Raw genomic sequence first — 25,302 nt, forward strand, 5'->3', positions numbered from 1 at the left:
GAGCTGGGGGCAACGGGGCTAGTCTGGCTGGGGTGGAAGGCTGGGACCTCCAGGGACCCCATGTGGCAAATGTCTCCACAAAGGCAGCCACATCCAGCTGCCATGGCTGATGTGTGGTGTGTGCTGGACACACACCTCCCCCTAAATGCTGTTATCAGCTCAGTGTGGCTAGGGTGGGCCAGGGCACCAGGCGTCTCTAGTGGCCACCATGGCTGCTGGGCTGAGATGGTCTGAGCTGCCCACAGCCCAGGCTGCACCCCTCGTGTGGATGGAAACTCTGTCTTGGGGTGTCTGTGTGGCTGTGACCGGGGCAGGGCTACCCCTCCAGGGCCCTCCCCATCTCTCACTGCCCGCAGCACTCCCACTCTGAGAGGCCACAGCTTAAAAAAGAGCTCTTTATTCCACATTGCCCAATATTTTTACACAAGTAAAATAAAATGCATTTTTCTGTATATCGCGGGCCGGCGGGAGGCAGTGTTCTGGAACAAACACTGCCGCTGCTCCCTGTAAACATGATGGAGTGGAGATGGGGGTGGGTGGAAGGCGTCCATCAGGGAGGGCCTGGCTGCCCCTCGGGCCTGCTCCCGGTGCTGGCTGGCAGCATGGAGGGGACCCCGTATGTACACACACCTGGCTGCTGAGGAAGGCTTTGCTCTCAATCGGGGGCTGGTCAGCAGGGCCTGAGCACGGTCCACAGCACCAGCGCCAGGCCAAGGGGGGCGAGGCTGCAGGCGAGGCCGGGAAGGGCACCTGAGCCCTCTGCATCGCCAGCGCCACTGCCCCCACTGCCCGCCTGGCCCAGACGGCACTGGCTGCGGGTACGGTTCTTTCGGGAGCAGCCTGGCCTCCGGCGAGGCCCCATGGTGGGGGGGCCTGGTGGCTCAGAGCCCTGGGGCCGCAGTGCGGTGAGCGGGGGCTCGGCCGAGCCAGGCAGGGTCCCAAAGGGGGAGTCGTTGATGTGCCTCGGGCCAGAGCTGTTGCCTGGAGGGCTGTCACCGGGCGGCACACGTCCCTTGAGTGCATTGCCAGCCGAGGCCGGACTACCGGCCTCCAGCACTGAGGCCTTGTCCGCGGCGTCCGGCTGGCAGCACTTGGGGAGCCCCAGCAGCTGTTCGTCGGCGGGCCCGCCAGTCCAGATAGCACGGGAAGGCCCAGCGGCCCTGACGCAGCCTTCTAGGTCAGTGGCCGCCAGGCGCTTGAGGTCTCGACCAGCCAGGCGTCGGGGCAGGCTGCAGGGCAGCTCGGACGAGGAGCCGCGGAACTGCTGCAGCCAGGCCCAGAGCGGGCGAGCCCGGCAGTCGCACACCCAGGGGTTGTCATTGAGCCGGAGGTACTGCAGAGCACGCAGGGGTGCCAGGGCCTCCGCGGGCAGTGCCGAGAGGTTGTTGGCGAACAGGTAGAGCGTCATGAGGCGGCCAAGGTCACGGAAGGCGTGCGGGTGCACGCGGGCCACTCGGTTCTGGTGCAGCAGGAGGCGGTCGAGGCTGTGCAGACCGTGGAAGGCGCGCTCGGGCACGCTGGGGATGTGATTGCCATGCAGGAAGAGGTGCGTGAGGTTGCCCAGGTCTCGGAAGGTGTCGTCAGGCAGCGCCTGCAGCCCGTTGTCCTGCAGGTAGAGGTACTGCAGGGCGGCCAGGCCACGGAACAGGCCGGGGCCCAGCTCCTGTAGGCCGCAGCGGTCCAGGTGCAGCGTGTGCAGGCGGCCCAGGCCGTGGAAGGTGGTGGGGTCCACGGCACGTAGCTGCGCGTTGTCGCTGAGGTCCAGCTGCTCCAGGAGGGCCAGGCCGGCGAAGGCGGTGGCGTCGATGCGGGTCAGCGCGTTCGAGTGCAGCCACAAGATGGTGAGGTTGCGGCAGGCACGAAAAGCGGCGGCCGGCACGTGTGTGATGCGGTTGCCATGCAGGAAGATGCGCTGGCTGGCCACGGGGATGTCGGCGGGCACGGCCTGGAGGCCCTGCTGAGGGCAGCCTGTTGTCACTTTGGGCTCGTTGTAGCACACGCAGGCTCCTGGGCATGGAGCCGCCACCCGCCACACCTGCAGCCACAGCACCCAGGCCAGTAGCCGGCTCCCTGTGGGCAGAGGAGAGGATGGTTAGCTGGCAGGGAGCCCTGTGTGGGTGGGGGTTGTGCTGGAGCCAGGCCGCCCCAGGACATGCTGTCACCCCTGGGAACTCGGGTGCTGTGAGCCCTGCTGTACCTGCCATGTGGAACCTGCTAGGGCAGTGGTCGGCAAACTGCGGCTCACGAGCCACATGCGGCTCTTTGCCCCTTGAGTGTGGCTCTTCCACAAAATACCACGGCCTGGGCGAGTCTATTTTGAAGAAGTGGTGTTAGAAGAAGTTTAAGTTTAAAAAATTTGGCTCTCAAAAGAAATTTCAATCGTTGTACTGTTGATATTTGGCTCTGTTGACTAATGAGTTTGCCGACCACTGTGCTAGGGGATCATAAGTTCCCGGGAAGAGGCTAAGGCCTCGGAGCTGGAGGCCAGTATTCCAACCTCGGTCAGCAATGTGCTCCAAGAGCATGTGCCATCCGGTGACAGCCCTCCAGGCAACATCTGGCCGGAGGCACATCAGTGACTCCCCCTTTGGGACCCTGCCCGGCTTGGCCGAGTCCCTGCTGATGGCACGGAGGCCCCAGGGCTCCAAGCCACCAGGGCCCTCTGCCACAGGCCCTCACATGCCGCCTTGGGGTTAGCCAGGTCCTGGCTGGGGCTCCCTTGCAGGCCTCCCAAGATGGGACACACACCTGCAGATACCTTCTTGGGCTCCAGCAAACAGTCCCTGGCCTTTCCTGCTGTCCCTGTGGGTCCCAGCACTGTCCCTGGCCTGTCCCCTGCCCCACCAGCCCACAGGCCAGGCTGGGAGAGAGGCTCTGGCAAACACTCAGGCCAGATTGGCAGAGTCCTTCCGAGGAGCCCTGAGCTGAGGCTCATGCTCAGGCCTGCCAGGCAGTCAGCTGCTGGGCCCTCTTAGGCTATAAGAGGGGTGGGGCTGTGGCTCAGACTCTGTGCCCTGCCTAGGCCACCGGAGACACTGAGGCCAGAGCTGCCCCAATTCTGAGGGGGCCTCCCACCACAGGGAGCTGTGCTTAATGAGGAAACGTCAGGCACCTGGCGGAGCCCCCAGTGGTCTTCCTGCAGGGGCCCGGGGTTCCACCAACTGGGCCCCAGCAACCCTGTCACAGGGTCAGGAGGCTGGACGCCTGAGGGCAGGTGAGTCCAGGGCTCAGAAGGGCGAGCCCCCCTCCAGGCAGTCTGGTCCCTCCTCTACACTCACAGCTGCTTAGAGAGCTTCCTGCCTTGGCGTGGAACACCTGCAGTCTCCTCTCAACCTCATTTGCTGCTTGATCTCCTCCCCAGGTGAGCAGCTTACTCCTTACCAGCCCAACAATCCTTGCACAATCCCAACTGCCCTCAACCCTCCTGCCCAAGCATGTTCTCAGCGCGTTCTACTCCAGCCCCAGGGGGCTACACCCCCATTCTTCCTCCCCCATTGAGGGGCCAGACATACCTGGGGCCTCACCAGTGACCTACACTAGGCAGGAGACCCCTCCGGAGGTGATGCATCCAGCCCTGGTCTCGCCAGCTAAGCTCAGTGCCTATCATCCCACCATCAGAGCTCCCCTCTTTGAATGCTGAAGGTCCTCTCTGCCTTCAGGAGTGAGTCTATTAAAATGTGACCCCCCCCTGGGAGGGTTATGGCTTATCAGCTAACATGTGAGTTATCAGCTAACACCTGCACTGACAGCGAACACCTTCCTTGGCAGCTAGCTAAGCACAGGATTCTGCAGACACGAGCGGGGCTAAGTGCTGGGGCTGGAGCCAGGAGGGAGGAAGGAGAGGACCATAGGCTAGCTTCCCCCACCCCGAGCCATGACCTTGGGGCCCCCTACCCCTGCTGGGTCCTCTCTGCGGGGGCTGGTCCAGACGCTCACCTTAAGCTCAGAGCCTCAGCAAACTGGCATGTACAGTGGCCACAAGGGGTGTGCCCTCTTGGACTCTGGTCCCCAGGTCTGGATACCCCCTCCCCACAGTCAGGGGACCTCCTCTGTCCCCTGTCAGCTGCTGGGGACATGGCAGCCTCAGGACAGGGATCCAGAGAAACAGGCTGGGCCCAGGATCCCCCCAAGCCCTGGGTACCCCTCCTGGCTGGCCATGGGCGGGAGGCGGAGGGGCACCCTGGCTGTTGTCTGTTTGCACAGCTGACACCCTCTCCGGCTCTCCTCGCAGAGCCTCCTTGGGAAGTCAGGCCTCGTTATTCCAGCGCCCACCAGCATCTCACCTGCTGTCACGGGGTGTAACTGTGCTAGGAAAACACACTTCCTGTTTCCGAGGCCTCGGGAAGGGCAAGACCTGGGTGGGGGGAGGGAGGTGCAGGTACTCACCAACCGGGCCAGGCTCTGAACCTCCCTCAGCACCGAGGGCAGGCCACATCATGACTATGCCATGCCACCAACCGTACATGCCACAGACAGGCCACACCGCCGGCCTGCTCTGTCTCCAGCCACCCATCATGACCATGCCTGCCACATCACCTGCCCAGGGTCCGGGGCTCCCAGGCCTGCAGCTCTGGTCTGTGAACTTGGTTGGTGTCAGGTTCAGCTGACTTCCCCAGAATGGGGGCCGGCTGCTCTGGCCTCCAGCCCTCACCAGTCTGGGCCCCCAGGAGACTTGAGCTTGGGGCTCTATCCACTCTAAGAATGCTCCAAGCAAGGTTTCCGGGCTTAGCTGCCCCACCCTGGGAGTGGTTGGCAGAGCGGCCAAGTGGCCCAGCCCTGCCAGGAAGTGGGCGTCAGGCAAAAGACACGGCTCCATTCTCACTGAGCCAATTGCTTTCCAGAAACCAACTTCTGAGGCTCAGTCCTTCTGCACGGACCCTGCTGTCAGCGCTGGAGCGGGTGGTGGGCTCTCTCCTCGCAGCAGCTACAGTAATTGGCTCCAACCCGGCCCCCCTTGGGGCCTGCCCGCTGGTCTCCATGGCAACCCCTCTGCTGAGCAAGCATAAGGGGGCATCTTTTTAAGAGATAATCAAACCCAACTTTGCAGTGTGGGTTCATATTCCCAGCAGGGGGTTGGGGATACCGGAGACCAAGCCAGGAAATGGGACGGCATCTCCCGACCCCACCCCAGGGGCTGGACCCAGTCACTCACCTGACCCCTCCAACACCCACTGTGGACTGCCACCCCTAAAAGGCCTCCCCTGTCCTGTCTCCCCATCCCATCCTTCCACCTGTCCCCTCAGCCTCTCCCTCCATCCTGTCCTCCGTCTTCCCCGGCCTCTGCAGCCCCCTGCGCTAGGCCTTTCTGGCCTCTAGGTCTGCACTCTCGCTGGTCCCATCTGCCCATCGGAGGCCCCAGGCTGCACCCTGCCCCACCTGCCCACTGGCTGCAGCCTGGTGGCCTGCCTGCTCTCAGCCTCATCTCCCACCTGTGCCAGCCTCACTGGTCCTGGTCCTCAGTGAGCACCCAGTGCCAGTTTGCTTCCAGGCACGTGTGGTGAGAAAACAGCCCTGCTGTGCTCTGGCTCACACACATGGGAACCACGGCGCACACAAGGAAACACGACGCTCATAGGAAACCAGATCACAACCCGCCCCTCCAAAGCCCCTGTGGCTGTCATGACCCCACACCCGGCTGCCAGGCCACCTGAGCCACCCACAAACCCAAACCTGTTTCTCAGGCCTCCAGGACCCCTGAGCTTTGTGCAAACCCACACCATCTCTCTCCTGCCATCCCTAAAGCCTATTCTCCTTCCTCAGGCCTCAGTGCAGCGCCCTCCACGTGGAGCGGCTCCTGCCTTAGCCCAGGTCTGGCTCAGAAGCAGTGGGCACGGGGCATGGTTGGGGGAGGACTGGCCACTCCTGCTTGGGGCAGGGTTAGGACAGTGACCGGATTCTAGTTGGGGCCCCTTCTGTCCGGGCAACCGAATGGAGCTGGAATGACAGCTGAGGAGGCCGTGGAGCCCAAGGCCCCAGAGCCTGGGAGGCATCAGGCCTGGGCGTGGCCCTGCAGGACGCCTGCACGGCTCACCCTGGCGCAGCGTCTGCGCAGCAAAGGTTCCCCTTCATGGTCACTGTGTTGGGACAGGGGGAGAGGGAACCTGGAGAGGTACAGGGAGGGGAGAGGAGGGAGGTGGAGAGAGGAGGAGTAGGGAGGGAAAGGGAGGGGAGCCAGGAGGGTTAGGGAAATCTGGGGACTCACCACCAGGTGCAGGGCAGCAGCCAGTGGGCAGGTGGCTGCTGAGATCAGCAGCTCAGGAGTAGGATCGCAGGCATGGCTAGCCAGGGGGGCTTTGGTGTGTATCGTGGCCCCCACAGCTCCAGGGCCCCCCAACCTGGGCTGAGGTATGCAGGGGTGCAGCTCCCCTGAGGTCCCATGGGAATGCCTCTGCCCCCACCCAGTGAGGCCACAGAGATAGCCCAGGGCTGGCGGTCTTGGAGTCCCAGAACATTGGTTCAGCACACACACACACACACACACACACACACACACACCCCGCCCTGCCTTTGACGCTTCCACCCTGCAATGGGGTGGCAGAAACTCCCACCTCAGGGGCTGTTATGAAGGTCCAGCAGCTGGTATAAAAGGTGTGAGTCAGAGCTGCATAAGAATCAATTTTCTTTTCCGTATCATGAGCCCATTTCACAGATTAGGAAACGGAGGCAGCGAGTAGTTAAGACCTAGGGAAGGTTTAGGAGGAAAGGTGGGAGAGTGAAGGAGCTATAGCACGTCCATCCCAAGCCTGAAGAGTGGCCACTGTGTGAGCTTGGCAGGAATGGGGCCCAGGCTGTGAGGATGTGGACAGGTGCCAGGGGCACCTGGCTCCCTCCTGTGGCATTGGTGGCTGTGAGGAGACATCTCTAGGAAGGCTCTGAGCTGTTACCTGCCCCGCCACCCCCCCCCCCCCAGGAGGCTGGGGTCAGTAGCTGTAGAGGGGCTGGGCAGCCAGGGGCATTGGTGGCTGTGAGGAGACATCTCTAGGAAGGCTCTGAGCTGTTACCTGCCCCGCCACCCCACCCCCGCCCAGGAGGCTGGGGTCAGTAGCTGTAGAGGGGCTGGGCAGCCAGAGCACAGTCAGGACACCGGTCAACTCAGGACCCTCTCGAACACCAAAACCATCCGTGAAGGGTCACGGCACTGACCGCAGTTTCTAGGCAGAACAGGAGGCCATAGCTCAGCACACGAAGGCCAGAAATAGCTCCAGTCGGGGGTGGAGCTGGTGGTGGAGCCGGTGGTGTCCACATGCCGCAGAGGGTCAGGCCAGCGCTGTGCTTGCACTCCTGCCCTGTGCCAGCCCTCCACCAACCAATCCTCTGTCTCCCATCTGTCCCCCCTCAGTCTTCACTCGCTTCTCACACTCGCCACCCACCTTTCGCCCGTCTGGGGCCCGCAGGCCTGTGCATGGGCAGCGTGCATGCTCGATGCATTTCCCAGGCCCTTCCCCGACTCCAGGTGCCGGGTGGGGCGGGGAGGGGAGGAGAGTGGCAGCAGCTCCAGTGGGGGGGGGGGGGGCAGCCCACCCTGGAAGGGGTGTGGCTGACACCCCTGCTGCCTGCTGTGCTCTTATTGATCTTCTCAGGGCAGTGGCTGCAGGAGTGGGCCTGGTCCACATGGGCCAAGTCACCGCCATGGCAGGAGGGTGCTGGAGCCAGGGCTGGTCAGTTTCCGGCCAAGCTGTGTGCAGTGGAGGAAACTGAGGCCGCCTGGGCAGAGCCTGCCGCTGTTGCACTGAGACTCAGGCAGAGCTGGCAAGACCGGCCTCCTGAATGCACTCGGGCACAGGTGGACCCAGGGCCAGCAGGCCGGGCCCAGGCTGGGCCCGTCTGTCTGCTAACTCTCCGAGAGATCTAGCTAATTTACCCATTTTACAGCTGAGAAAACGGCTTTGGGTGGGGGGAAGCCGCTTGCTCACAGCCCCAGGGCTAGGAGCATTCCTAATGTCACGGCGCCAGGCCCCTGAAAGGCCTTGATGGGCAGTAAAGAGTTAAAGTTCCCCTACCCACACCTTACCCATCATCCTCACCTCAAACCCAAGCTCTATTCTCCCTCAAAATTTCCAGCCAGTACCACACCTGGGAGGGCAGCCCAAGGCCCCCCTCAAGTCAAGGAAGCTGAGGTTGGCGGGGGAGGGGCCGGGCCCACCTGAGAGGTGGAGGCCAAAGGGAACCCCCTGTGACTGAGGCCCCACTCACTCAACCTTCACTCACTTGGCAAAATGCACCAGGTGCTGAGCTGGGCAGGGAGGCCTGAGACCAGGATGCAGACCCTGACGTGTGACAGTGTGATCCAGGAGTAGGATGAGCGCAGGTGGTCACCGTGCCGTGTGGCATGTGCCACGTGGGGAATTTAAGGTGTCACAGAACCTTGAGCTGGCTCCAGATGTCAGAGGATGCCAGGTGAGGAGGCCTAGAGCCCACTGCCAGGGTCAGGGTCCAGGAAGACGGTCTGATGATCAGGATCCATGGCCTGGAAACTGGGACAAGGCTGGGCTGCTGGCCTGGAAGGCTCTGGAACCTCACCCTGTCCAGCCCACAGGTCTCCACCTGCCTACCTCCCATGGCCCGCACTCCAGGGAGCCCCACGCTAGGGGCTGGTGATACTAGCATCTGGAGGCTCTGCCAGCTGAAGATCCGTCCACCCTAGGGATTTGGTCAGCATCCCTTCCACTCTAGCAGGCCACCAACACACACCTACTGCTAATTACCTGGAGAATTCTGTTTCCACAACCAACTCATCAGTTTCTTGGCTAATTGATTCTGACAGTCATCAGAGGAATGAATCCCCAGAGAACACTCACGGTAAACCGGCCAGTGGCTGACATGCCCCTGCCCTGGGGGGGCTCAAGAAAGGGGTACTCCTGGTGCTAGGGCCTGGGATCTGCCTTGCTACACACCTGCCCCCACTCCCAGCTGCTCGCCCTGACTCCTTCCCATCACCAGGGCAAACACTGCTGGGTCCTGCCCTCCTCCCCCATCCATCCATCCCTCCTCTTCCCAGAACCCTGCATCTGCCACCTACACAAAGCGGACCCTTCTTGTGAGGCGCAGAGTGCACAATCTTGTGAGGGCAAAGTGGAGGAGCACACATTCAGGCTGCACACGGTAGGAAAGCACACTCAGAGTGCATGCTACATGAATGCACACTTCGGGTACATACTCGGGCACATGCTATAGGAATGCATAATTGGGGTGCATGCTGTAGGAACACACACTCAGGGTTCACGCTATAGGACCACATATTTGGGGTGCGTGCCATAGGAGTACACAATAGGAGTGCACTCTTGGGCCTTCTGTTGCCGAGGCCTGGGTGGGTCAGGGCCCAGGGGCAGCGAACAGCAGAGGGGTTGCTGTGGTGAGGCGGGCGAGGCGGGGTGGGGCGGGGCAAACATGGGAGCCCCTCGCAGGAAGCAGGGCTGGTGGAGGAGAAGACAGGAGGGCATATCCTCACGTGCTCTCGAGCCCTCGGCACTTGTCAAACATCACCAACAAGGCAGGCAGGCGGCCTCTGCTCGAGCAGGATTTATTCTGCTACGAAAAGACAAGTGCAGATCCGGGGAGGCCCTTGTCGCGTCGCCCTCTGGGATCAGCCCATCTTGCCTCTCAGCTGCCTGAGATCAGCCCCGGTCTGGGTGGAGCGGCTGGATTGCAGCCCTTCCGAGCTGTCCCAGAACAGCCACGCTCTCATAGACGTGGAGCAGGGGGCTTGGGGGCTCCGAGACTGAGCTGGGGTGGCAAAGGCGGAAGCAGCCCCGTGGAGACCACGGAGAAGCCCGGTGCGGACCGGTGAGCGTCAGGGGTGCGGTGCTTTCCAGGGGATGAGGGTTTCGAGGCAGGGAATGACCTTCTCAGCCTGAGATTCTCCCATTGGAGTCGCCACCAGCCAAGGCCAGGCGACCACGTTCAGGTGGCCAAACTGCAGCACTTGTCAGAGCCAATGGGCCCTCGAATCTTCTATTCCACTGGCATCCAGCTAACCAGCCCGCCAGCTGCTGCCTATCGTTGCAAATAATGTGTTGTGGGTGGGCAGTCCCACCTGTGTGCTTACTGTGGCTGCTTTAGAGCTACCCCAGCGGAGTGGAGTGGTCCGACACGCTGCGTGACCCACACAGCTGTAATTACTTAGTATTTGGCCATTTAGAGAAATAGTTTGCCGACCTGGCTTGTGATGGAAGCATGGCGAGCGCCGGCTGAATGTGGGGGTTGCTGCCTTCACCTTCACCACGGCCTCACAGAAGTCACTCAAACCCCCACCTAACGAAAAGGAGCCTGAGGGTCAGAGAAGGCCACTCTCCTGCCGAGGCTGCACAGCAGGGATGGACAGGGCCTGGCAGCATCTCCTGGGGCTGGAGGGTGGTGAGGAGAGGAGGTGAACCTGAAACAGCCCACAGGTCAAAAGAAAAACAAGTATTTGGCTCAAGAGGCCGTGGGAGGGCTGGCCATCAAACGCGCACAGAGAGGACAACTTAAAACACAGACAGAACCAAACTGGCTGTGAGGAGAGAGGGAGGATGGCTCAGGGCACCAGGAGGAGGCACTGATCTCCAGATCCTGCTGGGGAGGAGGAGGGTGGTGCTTCAGGGAGACGTGTCTATGAGGAGATAGTTTTGGGGGACAGGGGGCTCTGGGGCCACAGCCCCTCCACACCAATCCCGCCACCCCAGGATAATGTGCCCTCCTCTAGGGTGTCTGCAGCCAGGCTGCCCTGAGGGTGGCTCGCTGACCAACTAGCATTACACTGTCCACTTGGGTTGGGAGGAGGGGAAGCTGGTCAGTTCCCAGGACATCAGGGGTCAGGCCCAGCTTGATGGGATCGTCCCCTTTAAATACAAAGATGGGACGACTTGGATTAGGCAAGAAGAGAGGCACCAGGGTGTGGGGTCCCCTTGTGACCAGGCTTCCCTGGCCCATCCTGCAGACCAGAATTTTGAAAGGAAAGTGAACTGTGAAGGCTGCCATCACATCAGCCATGTGCGAGGCCCTGGGGTCACAGGCAGCCAGGAGCTGACCCGAGGCCGCTAGAAATGCAGCCAGCCTCATGCGAGGACACGGAGCTCCAGGGGTGAGTGAGTGGTGGGCCAGTGCTGGCAGCCACCAGACACCCCTGAGCAGCACCGTGGCCCGGGGACACCCCATTCCAGCACCAGTGCCTTGATGCTGCACAGGGCCTCTGGGACAAGCCTGTCGACTTTCAGTCCTCCGTCCCTCCCCCAACCTCACACAGTACCCACCACCAGGGGGGAGGGGAATAGGAAGGAAGGGGAGAAATGGGATCCTTGGCCTCCCTGGGAATGGCCCCAGGTGCAGACTTCCCTCATTCCTGGAGGTTTTACCACATCCCACAGCACAGTGAGGGGGTGACTGTCAACCCCACTCCTCAGACAAGGCTCTGAGGCTCAGAGAGGTGAGGTGAGCACAGAGCACCAGTGAGGTCAGGGACAGGGTCCCAGGCTCCACCCCATAGTCCCAGGAGGCCAGAGCAGGCCCTGACTCGCAGAGACCCACACAGCAGGAAGGGGCAGCTGACCTCCACCCCTGCAGGGGACCGGCATGCTCTGGGCTCCTGACCCCCACAGGGCCTTGTCCTCAGCCTGAGCCTTCTGTCCTCTGGGCTGCTGAGGTGGGCCCTGGGGTCTGGAACTTTGGGCTTGGGGCACCCCCTCCCCAAGTGGCTGGGGAAGCTGCCGGCCCACACTGAGTCTCTTGCCTACGAGTGACATGAGGATGGTCATGGGCCAGCACCCGCCTCCCTGGGACCCCAAGATGCCTGCAGCCTGGAAACCCCACTAAGCACCCACACCTGGGGCCCAGCTCTGTGGCCAGAGAGTTCTGCCTCCCCAGCGGCTGGTGTGGGCCTCTGCTAATCCGACCCGATGAAGCCTGTCTCCGGTGAGGAGCCCAGGGAGGGGAGGCCCAGCTTCAGGGGTGGCATCCCGGAGCCTTGCTGATTGTCTGCTTGTCTCAAGGCCGCCCCAGCCTGGCCTGGCAGCCCTGCTTCAGCCAGGAGAGGCGGTGTCTGGGTGGGAGGAGGGCGCAGCAGCCAGGCTGAGCTGCAAGCAATGCCTAGAGCCACTTCCCTGCCTCCACCAAGCTCAGCCTCAGCAGAGAGAACAGACTCGCAGATAGGCCTGGAGCTCTCCCTCACGAGAGAGCCCTGTCCGCCCTTAGCACTGAGTCAGTTCCTGCTGCTGCTTCTCAGGCAACCCTGGCACACTCGGGGCTCCACTTCCCCACCCACCCACCCACCACCCGTGTGGGAGACGTGTTCATCCCTGAGACCCACGATGATGGAGCAAGGAACAGGTGACGGGGCGGCTCCCCTGAAGAAACACCCAGAGACAGGGGCGCCCCAACTGCGGCTCCTGCCTGGTGGCCCAAACCCTGCCAGTCTCAGCAGAGCATCCGATCCCCTTTAGTGCTTCCCTAGTAGATGTGGCCAGGGAACGAGGAGTCTGGAAAAGGCACCAATGAAGACAAGAGGGAGAATGGCTCTAGGAAGCCGAGACAGTGTGGGGAACAGATACAAGTTCGGGAAATCTAATCAGTGTCCTTGTAGGGATAGAAGAGGATTTAAAACAAGAACAGGGTGCCGTGAACAAGGAGCCATCGGAAAACAGGAAGAGTGCCTGGAAGGTAAAAATAGAATTGCTAAAATAAAAAAAAAAATCAATAAAAGTGTTAGAAAACAAGGTCAAGGAAGTCTTACAAAAAGAAAAATGAAAGAGAAGGAGGGGGGGAAATGATGATATTCAGAAGACAAATATATAGGTCCAACATCTGTACATTGGGAGTTTCAGAAACAGAAAATAGAAGAGAAAAAAGTTACCAAAGAAATAATACCAGAAAATCTTCCGGAGCCGAAGACCTGGTCCTCCACTGGGCAAGTGCCTAGCACAACAAGTGACATTCACAGAGCGATGTGAGGCCTCGGGAGGCCTAAGGCACCCAGAGAAAAAGCTACATGGCATCAGGTTTCTCCACAGCACACTGGGCGCGGATCTGCTCATTGCTATGGCTTTAACACTGCGAGGAGAAACTATTTCCAACAGGGAATTCTGGACCAGGCCAAGGCGGCTTGAACTGATTGCTACCATTGGGGACTAATAGAAGGATTATTCACTGTGCCTTCCTCAGAGAGCTAGTTGAGGATGTGCTTCAGCTAAAATAGGACGTAAACCCTGAAGGAGGAAAACATGGGGCCCAAGAAACACTGGGTGATGAAGGGAAGTCCTGGGAGCTGTGAGGGGTCCGTAGCTCCATGGCCCAGGCGGGGGCAACAGGACAAAAGCCTGGGGTGAGACCTTTGGGGTGAAACCAGAGGCCCAATAGAATGCTGACATGAAGAGTAAGCACATGAGAGTGGCAGATAGGACAAGAGGAAAAAAAAGACAAAGTCAACTGTAAACTCCAGGAAAAACAAAAGGCCATACAAGAGTAGCGAAGAGCATTTATTTATGTGACCTGAGCTTGGAAACACGGGTTATGAATTTAACTGAAGGGAGCAAGACAGCCATGCTGGGAGTGTGCTAAAGAAGAGGGAGCTGGGGTAGGAGCCATGGCAATGTGAAGGTAACCACTGGGGAAAACGAGGAATGAGGCAATAGTGGCTGCATTCTAGGACTGTGAACGGATTTTCCAGACCAGCCTCTGAGGGCTTGGGCGCAGGTTTTAACTTTGAGCAAGATATGTAGTTGACCACAGTGGTGTCTTTCTAAAAAGACTGCACCGAAATCTCAGAGGTTAGGGGTAAATAAAAAGGAGAACATGAAGTGTATCTGCCCGAAGGTGGAGGCGAACATGGGTCAGAAGCAGGCGTCTTCCAGGTGCAGGAGAAAGTGGGGCTGAGAGCTCCGGCAGTGCGTGGCCTGGTGTCTGGTGCAGGGATGAGGCCCCACATGCTCCTCTTCAGCCCCTGCTCAGCCAAGGGTGGCCGAGGACGCTCCCTCCCCCAGCCCACACCCCCCCCCCCCCCGCCCGCCCCGGTCCCAGGGATGATCAGGCTCTTGGCTCCAGAAGCCTCTGAAATCCAGACATTTGAAGGAACAGCTTCCAGCCTGAAAGTCCATCTGTGTGCTTGGGCCTTCCACAGTCCTGCCGCCACTTCTCCTGACCCCTCCTCACCTCTGCCCTGCTCCCATCTCATAGATCTGAGCCCCCAACCCCAGCCTGAGGACCCTCAGGCCCAGGAGAGGGTTCACCTTGGCCGTGGCTGAGCACAAACAAGCTTCCTTTGGCTTCTGCGAGGGTCCTAATCGTGTCTCTGCAACTGAACCCACAGCGCACAGGCAGGGGGGGCGACGTGAATAAGTAATTGCTCTTTTATTAACAAGTGATAAATTATTCCCATATGATTGCATGTGATAACTCTTCCTTATTCGAAATCAATTTGGGATGGAAATTGTTGGCGGCTTCTCACCATGGAGGGTGGGAGAAGAAGGCGCCGCTGCCTTCTGGAAAACAGGTCAGTGTATTTCGGCTACTTCCTGAGGCTGATGCGCCTGGCGCTCCAGGCTGCAGAAGGGGGTCGGCTGCCCTGGGGGTGGGGCCAGGCATGGTGGCCTCATTTTCTCAGTATTTGCCCTGGGGACAAGTAAGAGGTCAGTGCAGGTACCCCAGCATGGTCTCTCCCCACCCCCCACACCTGACAGAAACTCCAAAAGAAGCCTGGCAGACCCCATCACAGCCAGGGCACAGATGTCCCCAGAGCCAAGGATCAGGCGAGGAGAGGAGCCCCCAAAGCCCAAGGCCTTGCTGGGACCACCACAGGCACTGGCAGCCAGGGCTGGGCCATCAGGGATTAGGGGATGCATCTGCAGGTCACATTCCATTCATTCCCCCACGGAACCCTGAGGACCAGAGCAGCTTGACCTTTCACCCCACAGAGGACCCAGCTGACCTCCCACACCTCCCTGCCCCGTAGACCATGGCTTGACTTTATTAAACCTGAAAAGGAATTGGCCTTTTTGCCCCCAAATTTTCCTAATGGTTTCACAACACCGTGTCCCCATCTGCATTCCCCATTCCTTCCTCCTCTAGCTCAATGCAGGAGGGTTCCAGGCATAAGTCCAGGCGTAGGACAGACCTGGTCCCCCGCCTAGTGCCGCTGGCAGACCCAGCCTGCTCAGAGCAGTGCCCTTGGCCCAGGCCTCAGCATCTCTTCTAGTTAATGCATACGTAAAACCCTGCAACCCACTGGGCAGGCAGCCAGCTGCCTCCCTCCCAGGTCAGGCCCACAGGAAGCCAGACCCCCGCCTACCCACCCCCCTTCAGCTCCTCCCCAGCTGCCTCCCCCACAATCCTAGGGCTGCAGCAGGCCCATGAGGCTGGGTTACCCCCAACCCAGTCACTATGCCTTGCAAAGCTCAGACACCACCAGTGACCTTGGCCTCTCAGGCCTGTCATCTGTGAAATGGGAGGTTGGGTCTGAGAACCTGATAAATCCCCAGGGGTGGGGGAACTTTGGTGAACCACCCCAGGGTCCCAAACACCCCCCACCTCCATCCACTGCCAGGGAGCCCCCTTCACCCCACACCTTGCTGATCCATTTAACAGGTGCCTGCGCTGTTTGCTTCTATCGGTTGCCCCTAAGGGCTTCATGGGGCGGCACCACAGCTGGTGACCAGCACACAGTGGGAACTCCATAAAGGCTTGTCACGTGAATGCAGGAACCACTATGGGCACGTTTCAAGGCTGTGCAGATAGTATTCCCTGGGGATGCCCAGCCCAGGAGAATCCACGGAGCACTGGGTGATTCGATTTAATGAGGCCCTGAGGTGGGATCCCATAATGGGATGAGTCCTTCTAAGAAGAGATGCAGGAGAGCTGGTTTTCGTTCTCTCCATGTGAGATCCAGCAAGAAGGTGGCTGTCTGCAAGCCAGTTAGAGAGCCCTCACCAGAACCTGACCCTGCTGCACCTGGTCTCAGATTTCCAGCCTCCAGAACGGTGAGAAGAAATGTCTGTTGTTTAAGCCACCCTGTCTGTGGTATTTTGCTATAATAACCTGAGCTGATTAACATAACTCCTTTCTTAAAACTCTGCTGTATTTCTCCAGATTTTCTATAATGTACACAAACTGGTAAAATCGGAAGTATTTTCAGTTTGTTCTATTTGGTCGTGTGTGCTGAACTGGACGGGGCAGCCCTGCCCTGGAAAAGGTGGGTGAGGCTATCCGAGAGCAGCAGGATCCCTCCCAAAAGCCCTGTGCCTGGGGTCCCTCAGGCAGGTCTCCCAATCTCTTGGAACCATTCCCTCACTGGGAGAGTGGAGATAATGAGACCTACCTCCCAGGGGGCACAGAGACCACAGAGACCACACAGCTCCCGGGAGCAGGCGCACAGTGAGTGCACAGAAAATGCCCAGCCCGCCCACCCTGCGGAAGCATTCAAAAAGTGCCTCATGTCTCCCCCAGCAGGAACCACGGTCCCCATCTGACGGAGGGGAGGTCAAGTCACAGTTAGAAAGAGCATGCTGGTGCCTAACCCAGCCTTACCCAGGCCCTGGCAGGCAGGAGCACGGGGCCTCGCCTTTGCTCAGGTAGCACCCTCAGGGATGCCCCCTCTATTCTCAGACACACACCCTGAAGGGCTCTCCTCCCCAGAACCCCTCCCACACCTGTTCTCCTCCCACACCACAGTCTGGCCCAAGGGGTCCTGCATGAGTGATATGGGGGGGCGGTCTTGACCCCGCCTGGGCCTCAGGGCAATGTGGGGACAGTGAACACAATGGGCCACCTGGGGCTGAAGCTGCAGCATGAAAGTCTGCAGGCCCTCCCTCCTCCCTCCCTAATCCCCACGCCTGGGCCCCTTGTCACTGAAGAGGATGGGCATGCCTATTCAGGTTTCCTGTGATCTGGAAGTGGGGGGACAGGGCTCAGCAGGGACACTGACAGACACACACACACACACACACACACACACACACACACACACACTCTGCTGCCACCCACCTCAGGCCACCCCAGGAGCCAGGCCAGGCTCAGGCAGCAGGTGAAGAATGGAGTCCATTAGGGCCACCATCTGTCTCGGCCATGATGGGGCCTCTCAGTGACATCCAGGAGGTATGTAGATAGAATATTTTTATGGGGAGAGTTTTTCTTTTGCCAATTTTCAAACAGGAAGCCAAACACTTGTCACACCTGTCCCCGCATCAGCCTCTGCCTGACATAAATTGGGGCTGAGGCAGGGAGATGAAAGACGGCCTGGACACGCTGGTGTGCAGAGCCACGTGTCACTCAGCCGGAGCACGCAGAGCCGTGGCCTGGCTTCCTGCTGAGGCTGGGCGGGAGCAGCCTCCACCGCATCCACTGGCCCAAGAGCCCTAACCCCCCCGCCTGCTTTTCTCTTGGCCCCCACAGGCTCTTCACCTGACCCCCATCTCCCTCCTTCTCTAGGACCAGCCTGGACCCACCCAGGGGCCCCAGCGCCCAGCCCCATGCAGTGGACTGTCCCAGAGTATTCAAGCTTCTGCTCCCTGCACGGTCACCTCCCCCTCAGCCAGCAGCTCCCAGCACCTTTAAAAAATATATATAAATAAAAGAGAGAAGGGAGAGAGAGACAGACACATCAATGATGAAAGAGAATCATTGATTAGCTGCCTCCTGCACACCCCACACTGAGGATCGAGGCTGCAACCCGGGCATGTGCCCTGACCAGGAATGGAACCGTGACCTCCTGGTTCATAGGTCAACATTCAACCACTGAGCACTGAGGCTGGGCATCCAGCACCTCTTTAAGACCTAGGGCCAGTGTGACTTGGCAGGGGGATCCAGAGGGGGCCCAGGCCTCAGGGTCCTCACCACCCTGCCAGCACCCACAGAGTACTTTTCTCTTCTGCAGACCTTGTGGGCTTTGGAGTGTCCCCTTGGAACCCGGGGGGCCTTTAGGGTACAAGGTGTGTCAAGAATCTAGGAGATTCTGCTGCCTGACACAGGGCTGGCCTGAAAATAATGCTGGAAAGCACGTGCCGAGAGGATGGAGGGAAAAGTGAGTGACCTTCGGGGATCTGTCTAGGGCTCTCCCCAGCTGCCACCCTGAGTGTGCACCCTGGCTAATCCCACCAAAGATGGGAAGGGCCCTCCCCAGGGGACGATGCGGGGCGGGGCGGTGTTACCTTCCAGGCCACACATCAGACCCTGTCATGTGGGGAAGGCCACCCGTGTGTTGGGGTAGGGCAGCGGTCGGCAAACTCATGCGTCAATAGAGCCAAATATCAACAGTACGATTGAAATTTCTTTTGAGAGCCAAATTTTTTAAATTTAAACTCTTCTAACACCACTTCTTCAAAATAGACTTGCCCAGGCCGTGGTATTTTGTGGAAGAGCCACACTCAAGGGGCCAAAGAGCCGCATGTGGCTCGCGAGCTGCAGTTTGCTGACCACGGGGGTAGGGGATGCTCACTGCACCAGAGGGACAGTGACAGTCCTGTTGCTTTTTTAGTTGGCCTAGGGATCTTGGCCTTGGTTCCCAGGGAGACCTACCAGCCCGGTCCCTGCCAGGCTAATCGGCCACGTCTCACATGGCCTCATCCCTCGGGAAGCTCCAATAGCTGGGCAGGGGCAGGACCAGCCAGCTCTGTGCTCTCTGAGGACAAGGGCTGGGTCTGGATGTGTCCTGGGGGAGCAGGGAGGCCTCACCAGGGCAGATGGAGAGATGTGGACAGCAGAGAGCATGGGGGAAGGAACTTGGCAGGCTCTGGGATGAGTGGGGTGGGCACAAGGGCCACTCCAGGTTCCTGGCTAGAGTGCTCTGTGGAGGCAAGTGGAGAGCTTCCTGGGTGACCTTGAGCCCCACAGCACTCCCGAGATTGGCCAGGGTGGCCTTTCCCTGGAATTCTGCTTCAGGCCACATCTTTGGGCATGGGAGGTGGTTCTGGGCTGGAGGCCATACCCAAGGGGTAGGTGGCTAACCCTCCTGCTGCCCAGCCCACATCTGTCCAGGAACCGGGCAGGAAAAGGGGCCACCCCTCCCCCAGCAGCATGAGGCCGGTGCAAAGAGAACTGTGGGCAAAAGCCTCCACACAGTCCTGGCTCCCTGCGCCCCGGTCCTCACCTAGGCTGGATGGACCTACTGTGTGCCTGGAGCTGCCACAGGCCAGCCAGCCACCCCGCTGGTCCTGTACACAGCCCTTCCCCACTTCCTCCAGAGCCCAGTACTCCACATGCCTGGGACTTGGAGTGTTTGCCCACCCATGAAGGCATTGAGTTGCAGCCCTGGATTACGAATCAGCAGCCCTGGATTACGAATGAGGCCTCTGGTGACCAGGAGAGGATGGGTGCTGCCCAAGGTCACACAGCAAGCTGACACTGCACAGGCTGATCCAGCAACTGCCCAGACTTGGAGGGGAGACTGCTGGCAGGTCCCTGAGCCTGCCCCATCTGGGTCCTGGCAGCAGGTGAATAAAGGCAACATCTCAACAAGGTCACAATGGCTGGCTGGGCAGACTGAGGACATGATCTGGGCTCAGGCGAGCGAGGGACAATCCAAGAGGGCTCCTGGGAGGAGGTGAGAGTCCCAGAGCCCCACCTTGGCCTGAGCCCCTCGGCACTCCACCCGCTTCCTCGATGGGCCCCTTACCAGCTTCAGCCTCAGCCTGACATTTCCCGTGACATTTGCTGCAAAGAAATAGAGTCATAAACCCAAAGGTTAAATTTGCACATTGCCTCACACTGCCAGGAGAAGCGCAGTCCCTCCACCCACCAGGTGCATGGCTACAGGGTTTGTGCAAGATGGCCCGCCCATTCCCAGTGCCCAAAGGCCCCTTTCCCAGTCCTTCCCAGGTACCTCAGTCACCTTTTCCCAAAACAAGTTTGTGGGCACAGCAGGCCCTGAAGTGTGCTGCCCAGGGGTCCCAGGAGGAGCCCTTCCCACCCTACTGGCAAACCCGAAGCCCTGAGACACCCTCTGGTACAAGGAGCTCCATCAGCACCACTTAACCCAGCTGTCCCAAATCTGCCTGACTACGTAACCCTTGTTCCAACATTCCATGGAACTTCAATTCCACGCAGCGGGATCTGTGGCAGCCAGGTAGGAAGGCCGGGTGCTGACCAGAGGGCTGAGGAGCATCCCCAGGGCACCAGGTGGGCTGCCTGAACCAAGCCAGGCTGGCTCCTGACACCCCAGCCCCTCTACCCACGCTCCCCATGTCACCATCAGCCCAGCTCCGCCTGCCAGGCCCACCTGGTCTCTGCCCAGGCAGTACCTCCCCACCATTCCTCTGGCAGGTCTGCCCGCTGCCCTGCCTTTCAGCAACACCTCCAAGGCCTGGCTGTTCTTCCTGTGTGTGTGTGGTGAGGGCACGAGGCTGTGAGAGGGTGCCTGGCGGCTCCTCCTCCATTCTCCCGCAGGAGGGCAGGGCTGCAGGCCCACGTGGAGACAGGGCTGTCAGGACAGCTGCAGGGTGAGGGCAGAAGCTATGGGAAGGGGCCAGGAGAGAGGTGGCTGGAAGTGCCAGGGCTGCAATCCTGATCAGTATGGAAGCACATTCACTCACTCCCAGAGAAAAGCGCAGAATCCACTCTGGGAAGGTTGGGAGGGGTCGGGATCCAGAGAGGGGGTATGTGACCACACCTCTGGGGACCTATCTCCCATGTCCAGCCCCACAACCATGGGCAGCATGAGAGGCCAGGGCAGGTTTATAGAAATAATGGCGCATCCTCAAGAAGGGACTCTGCACACACCACTAAACCCATGATATGCACAAGAATAGTCCCAATGTGCAAAAATGTTTAAAATACAGCGACAAAAGAAGAAACTGCAGCACAAAACACCCGTATGGTGGGACCTGGCAGGCCCACGCACTCCAGTGATGGTGCCGGAAGATGCAGGGGTGTGGACAGCATGCTGTCCTCTGGCTAGGTTTCCATTTGCGGCTCTGTGACCAGCTGCCCTTCAAAGAATTTAGTCCTATAAACTCAGGAGGCCAACGGTCACATCCCTTTAATGGCCTGGCTCAGAGTAGGGTCTGACAGTCCAGGAACAAATGAATGAAGGAAAAAATGAATGCATAACTGAATGAGAGAATGTGTGGGTATTGAATGAGCAAACAGTGTCTGGGATTGGGCTGTTGGATGGTGCAGAAGCAGGCAGGCTCCAGGGCAGGGGACACGGAGGGGTGCAGAGGATACAGAGGCTGGGCTCTGAGAGGACAGCTGTAGGTGGGGTGGCCAGGCAGCATCCTATGGATCTTGAGGCCCTGGCCCTGGGTGGCCACAGAGGGTCAGGCACAGCCCTGGGGGTGACGGGGTCATTGGTCAGGGCCAACCAGGCTGGGGGTGGGGCACATGAACGATACTGACCAGACACAGTCAAAGGCCTTCAGGATCCCCACAGCAGAACCCGGGGCGGGGAGGGGGGTCACTCCCTCCTTCCCACACTCACTGACACACTGGTCCCCTCACACGCCATCCACTCATTCAATAAACTCACTCATTCATTGCGGAACACCTTCCTTGCGCTGTTTTCCTGACCCCTTTCCAGATGCACAGACTGAGGCTCCATGGAGACTTTCTGGCAACAGGCCCAGGAGAGCAGGGATCTCATCCCCGGGGCGGGGGTGGATTCCTTCCGCTCCACCAGCCAGGACCCTCCTGGTGCTGTACCAGCTGCCAGAAACGTCTAAGCTACGAGTCATGAATTCAAGGCCAGGGCAGGGAGCAAGGAGGGGCCTGCGCTGCCTGTGGGTGAGCAGGAGTTTCCTGGCCTGGGGGCAGCAGAGGGAAGATGAGCTAGAGTCAGAAACGGTGGGGGAGGCACAGCACAGGCCCTGGCCTGCCCTCAGCCTCCTAGGACAACAGAACTTCCAGAGCCCCCGCACATCCCACAAGCCCTCTTGCTTGTGGAGACCCACTGGGCCAGGCTGTCTTCCCTGAGCCTCTCCCTTTCCTCCACCCTGGCCCCTGCCCCGGCCCCGGCTTCCAGAACCACAGGGAGAGGGCCAGTCCCGACAACAGGACCCCAGCTGCCCATGAAGCTTCCATAGAGAGAAACAGAGGCTCCGGGGTTCTGCAGGCTTCCTGCTAGTGAGGGGCAGAGCAAAGATGCTGCGCCAGCTTGGGAAATACGTAGGTGGCTACCGCCCACCTCCCATCGTGTCCTCTCCCTCCCTGCTCCCCTACCTGCCCATGTTCCCCTCTCCAATTCCCCTTGCCTTTTAGGGGCCTTTATTTCCCCCTCAGTAAACAGGAGGGAGGGGCCGTGTTGGCAGTGCAGGAGTTCCAGAGAACTTCCCTACATGGGAATGGCTGACGGGGGTGGGATGGTGGTCTTCCGGGTATTTTGAAGGTAAGAGACCTGCGGTCAGAACTCATTGGGGGCCTCGGCCTTAAAGTGCCCCCAACAACCACTGAGGGAAGCCTGGTTACTGGCCCATGTCACAAATGAGGAGACTGAGGCATGGAGTGGTGAACTGTCACACTCAAGGTCATAGCCCCCAGCGGGTGGCTGAGCCAGGACCCAAATCCAGGCCGTTGCTGTCCTGCCATCCCACACTCAGGAGCCAGAAACCATCGCCTGTCTCGGTCCTCGAGTGGGAGCTTGCTTCTTCCTCACAGATGGAAAGACAGGCTGAGACAAAGGGGCGTGGCCAGCCTCACTGCCTGTCCCATCATGGGACCCACCCTCACACACCTTATAAGAATGACTGGCTTGTCCCCATTCTACAGACAAGGACACTGATGGTGGCAGGGGAGCCGGTGGTGTGCCTCTGCCTCTCAGGGCCCTGGCCTGGAGTCCTCCTTACCACAGCAAGAGGGAGTCACCAACACCCTTATCTCAGAGCCCCACACCATACCCGAGGTAGGTGACACACCATGGAACCCCTCCCCATGGAGAGACCGAGGCACTGGGGGCAAAGGCTTCCTAAGGTCACTCTGGGTCAGCCATGGGGAGGGCACATACCTGCACCCCGCTGAGCTGAGCAGCAGTCACTGCTGAGCATGCCGGGGTGTCTGGCCAATTTGTCCCTGTGTTGACCTCCAGATTTGAAATGGGCCTTCCCTGCCCAGGTGGGTCCCAGCCCCCATTGGCCACCACTGCCCTGTCATGGGGGAAAAGCAGGAGTGTCCGGGAGCCCTTTCACCTCACATCCTGGGCTGGGGCACTGAACTAGCCCCCAACACACATCCCCAAGGCCTCTGCTGCAGATTTGGGCATAACCCGGCCGCAGCCCACCCAGGCACACAGGGGCACCTACACCCGGGAGGAAAAAAGGCACATGCTGATGAGTCCACAGGCACATACGGTCATGCGTGCAGAGACACATGTTCACACGCATACCAAGTTACACATACACAAACAGGCCTGAGGGGCTGTGGAGGGGAGACTCCCAGGACATGGAGCTGGCGGACAGAGTGGGACCAGGATCCTGTAGACGGTTTCTCGCTTCCTCTATCTGTGAGCTCCAGCTGCCCAGAGCCTCCCCCTTAACACGTGCATGTAGGCACAGGAGTGGGTCCTGCTGAGGGGCACCAGCATGTGCTAAGCATGGAGATCACAGCAAGCATGCTACGTACATGTGTGTGTGGCCATGGGCATGCAGCCGGGGGCGATGATGCGGGTGTGCATCCATAGCATGTGTGCACGTGCACACTGGGGCAGCCTGGCATGTGTGTGCACACGCGGTATGCAAGGGTGCAGCCCTTGTAGACACACGCACGTGTAAGAAAACGTGTGTGCAGCCTGCGGCATTGTGGACATCAGCAGGGCAGCCCGTGGGGGTACCAGGGGAGCATTCTTCAGGCAGAGCATGCAGTTGGGTCCCCAGCCCCCACTCTCAGGACTTCATACCAGGTAGGGGGAGGGGTCCCATGAGGGCTTCCAGGGATGAGGCACTGTGAACCCTTCAGCCCAACCCGCAGGGGCCCTTAGGCTGCGGATATGGGGGCTTGGCTGCCTTCTATCATTACTGGCCCCCTGGAGGGGCAGCGCTAATCCCGCACCCCATCCCTCTGCTGTTGCCAACGCCCCCATTCATTCCGCTGCGGCCTGACCCCAGAGACTGGAGAGGTCCTGAGTTGAGACCAGCGAGGCAAGGGTGGAGGAGGTTGATGCCCCCACCCCTGCTAGGTACCACGTTTCTGCACACATGGTCATTAACCCCTTCGTGGCCGGGATGCTCCAAGGCTGGACCGCGCCCTTCCAGTCGGCAGCCTCCACCCCGGCCCCGGCCCCGGCTTCAGGGGCCACCCCGATCCGCCGCCTCTGCCTCCGCCGTCGCCTCCAACTTTCCCGGGAAGCGGCAACTTTTCCTGCTGCCGCGGGCTCCGCCCTCCCGGGGCCGGGCACCCGCGGCCCCAGTCGGTGCACCACTGCGGTGGCCCTTACCGCCGCCTGTGACCCTGCCGCTTGCCTGGACAGCCGGGACCGGCCCTGCAGCTCTGGGACCCCCCCACTCCCCGCACCCAGCGCCCCACCCAGCGGCCCGCTCGGGCGCGGCGCAGCACTCACTTCCGCCAGACGCCTTCTTCATCGTCGGGGTCGGGCGGGGCGCGTCGGGGACCGAAAGTCGCTTCGGGGCCGGCGCCCGTCTCCCCGCGGCCGGGTCCGCATCCAGGCGCCGCCGCTCCGGCCCGGCCCCGGCCCGGCCGCGGGACGAGGCTGGGCGCGCTCCGCTCCGCCAGTCAGATGAACTGGCTGGGCCGCGGAGCGGAGGGCGAGGGCGGCGGCGGCGCGGATCCGGAGCGGATGAATGTTTTATGGGATCATGTGGTCTGACGCGCGAGGAACCCACCCGGTACCCACGCCGGCCCGGCTGGGGCGGGGCGGGGCGGGGGCGGGGCCTCGCGGCGGGCGGGGCGCTCACCTGGGCGCGGGCCGGGGCGGGGCAGGGGCGCGGGCAGCGCGGGGCTGTAGGGCGGACGAGGCAAAGACGAGGGGCGCAAGCTGGGCCGCAGGAGGCGCTCAGCACGCCCGGTGCACCGGCGCCGCGCGGCCCCAGACAAAGGCGGCGCATTTCTGAAGAGGCGGCGGCCCCTACAGGCGGCCGCGGGGATGGCGGCGTTGGCCGGAGCGGGCTGGGGGCGCGGGCCCGAGGGCGTGGCGGCCCGGCTTGGCCAGGGTGTGCGGGTCCCAAAAGTGGCCAGCCACCGATTAGGGCTTTGTCTGGAGGCTTGAAGATGGGCGTGGAAGGAGCGGCGCCTCTGTCTGACCCACTCCCTTTCTCGCCTCACTAAATTCTGGAGCCCCAAAGCCCAGCAGCCCTTTGCTGGAGTGGGATTGCTCTACTCTCCAGTTCAAAAACAGGCTCAAAGCTCCAGAGACTTTTGAAGCCGCTCACCCAGATGTTCCCGGCGGCTTTAGGCTGGGGCCTG

General features: G+C 60.4%; 1 protein-coding gene across 1 annotated transcript; it reads right to left on the reverse strand.

Moving 5' to 3' along the window:
• Positions 1-385: 385 nt before the first annotated feature.
• RTN4R (reticulon 4 receptor) lies at positions 386-24,805 on the reverse strand. The gene is made up of 2 exons (XM_080649525.1): positions 24,440-24,805; positions 386-2,070 (listed from the first exon to the last, which is right to left on the reverse strand). Exons 1-2 carry the CDS (start codon positions 24,459-24,461, stop codon positions 671-673), a joined length of 1,422 nt encoding a protein of 473 aa, XP_080505651.1. The 5' UTR covers positions 24,462-24,805; the 3' UTR covers positions 386-670.
• Positions 24,806-25,302: the final 497 nt, after the last annotated feature.

The sequence above is a fragment of the Plecotus auritus genome (genome assembly GCF_963455305.1).
Source record: "Plecotus auritus genome assembly, chromosome: 13".
NCBI classification, from domain to species: Eukaryota; Metazoa; Chordata; class Mammalia; order Chiroptera; family Vespertilionidae; genus Plecotus; species Plecotus auritus.

What these genes read in the sequence shown, in the direction of transcription:
- RTN4R (XM_080649525.1), bottom strand. Translation starts at nt 24,461, where the DNA reads ATGAAGAAGGCGTCTGGCGGAA. An exon ending in GAAGAAGGCGTCTGGCGGAA is followed by an intron (nt 2,071 to 24,439) that starts GTGAGTGCTGCG and finishes CTCTGCCCACAG; the next exon opens with GGAGCCGGCTACTGGCCTGG.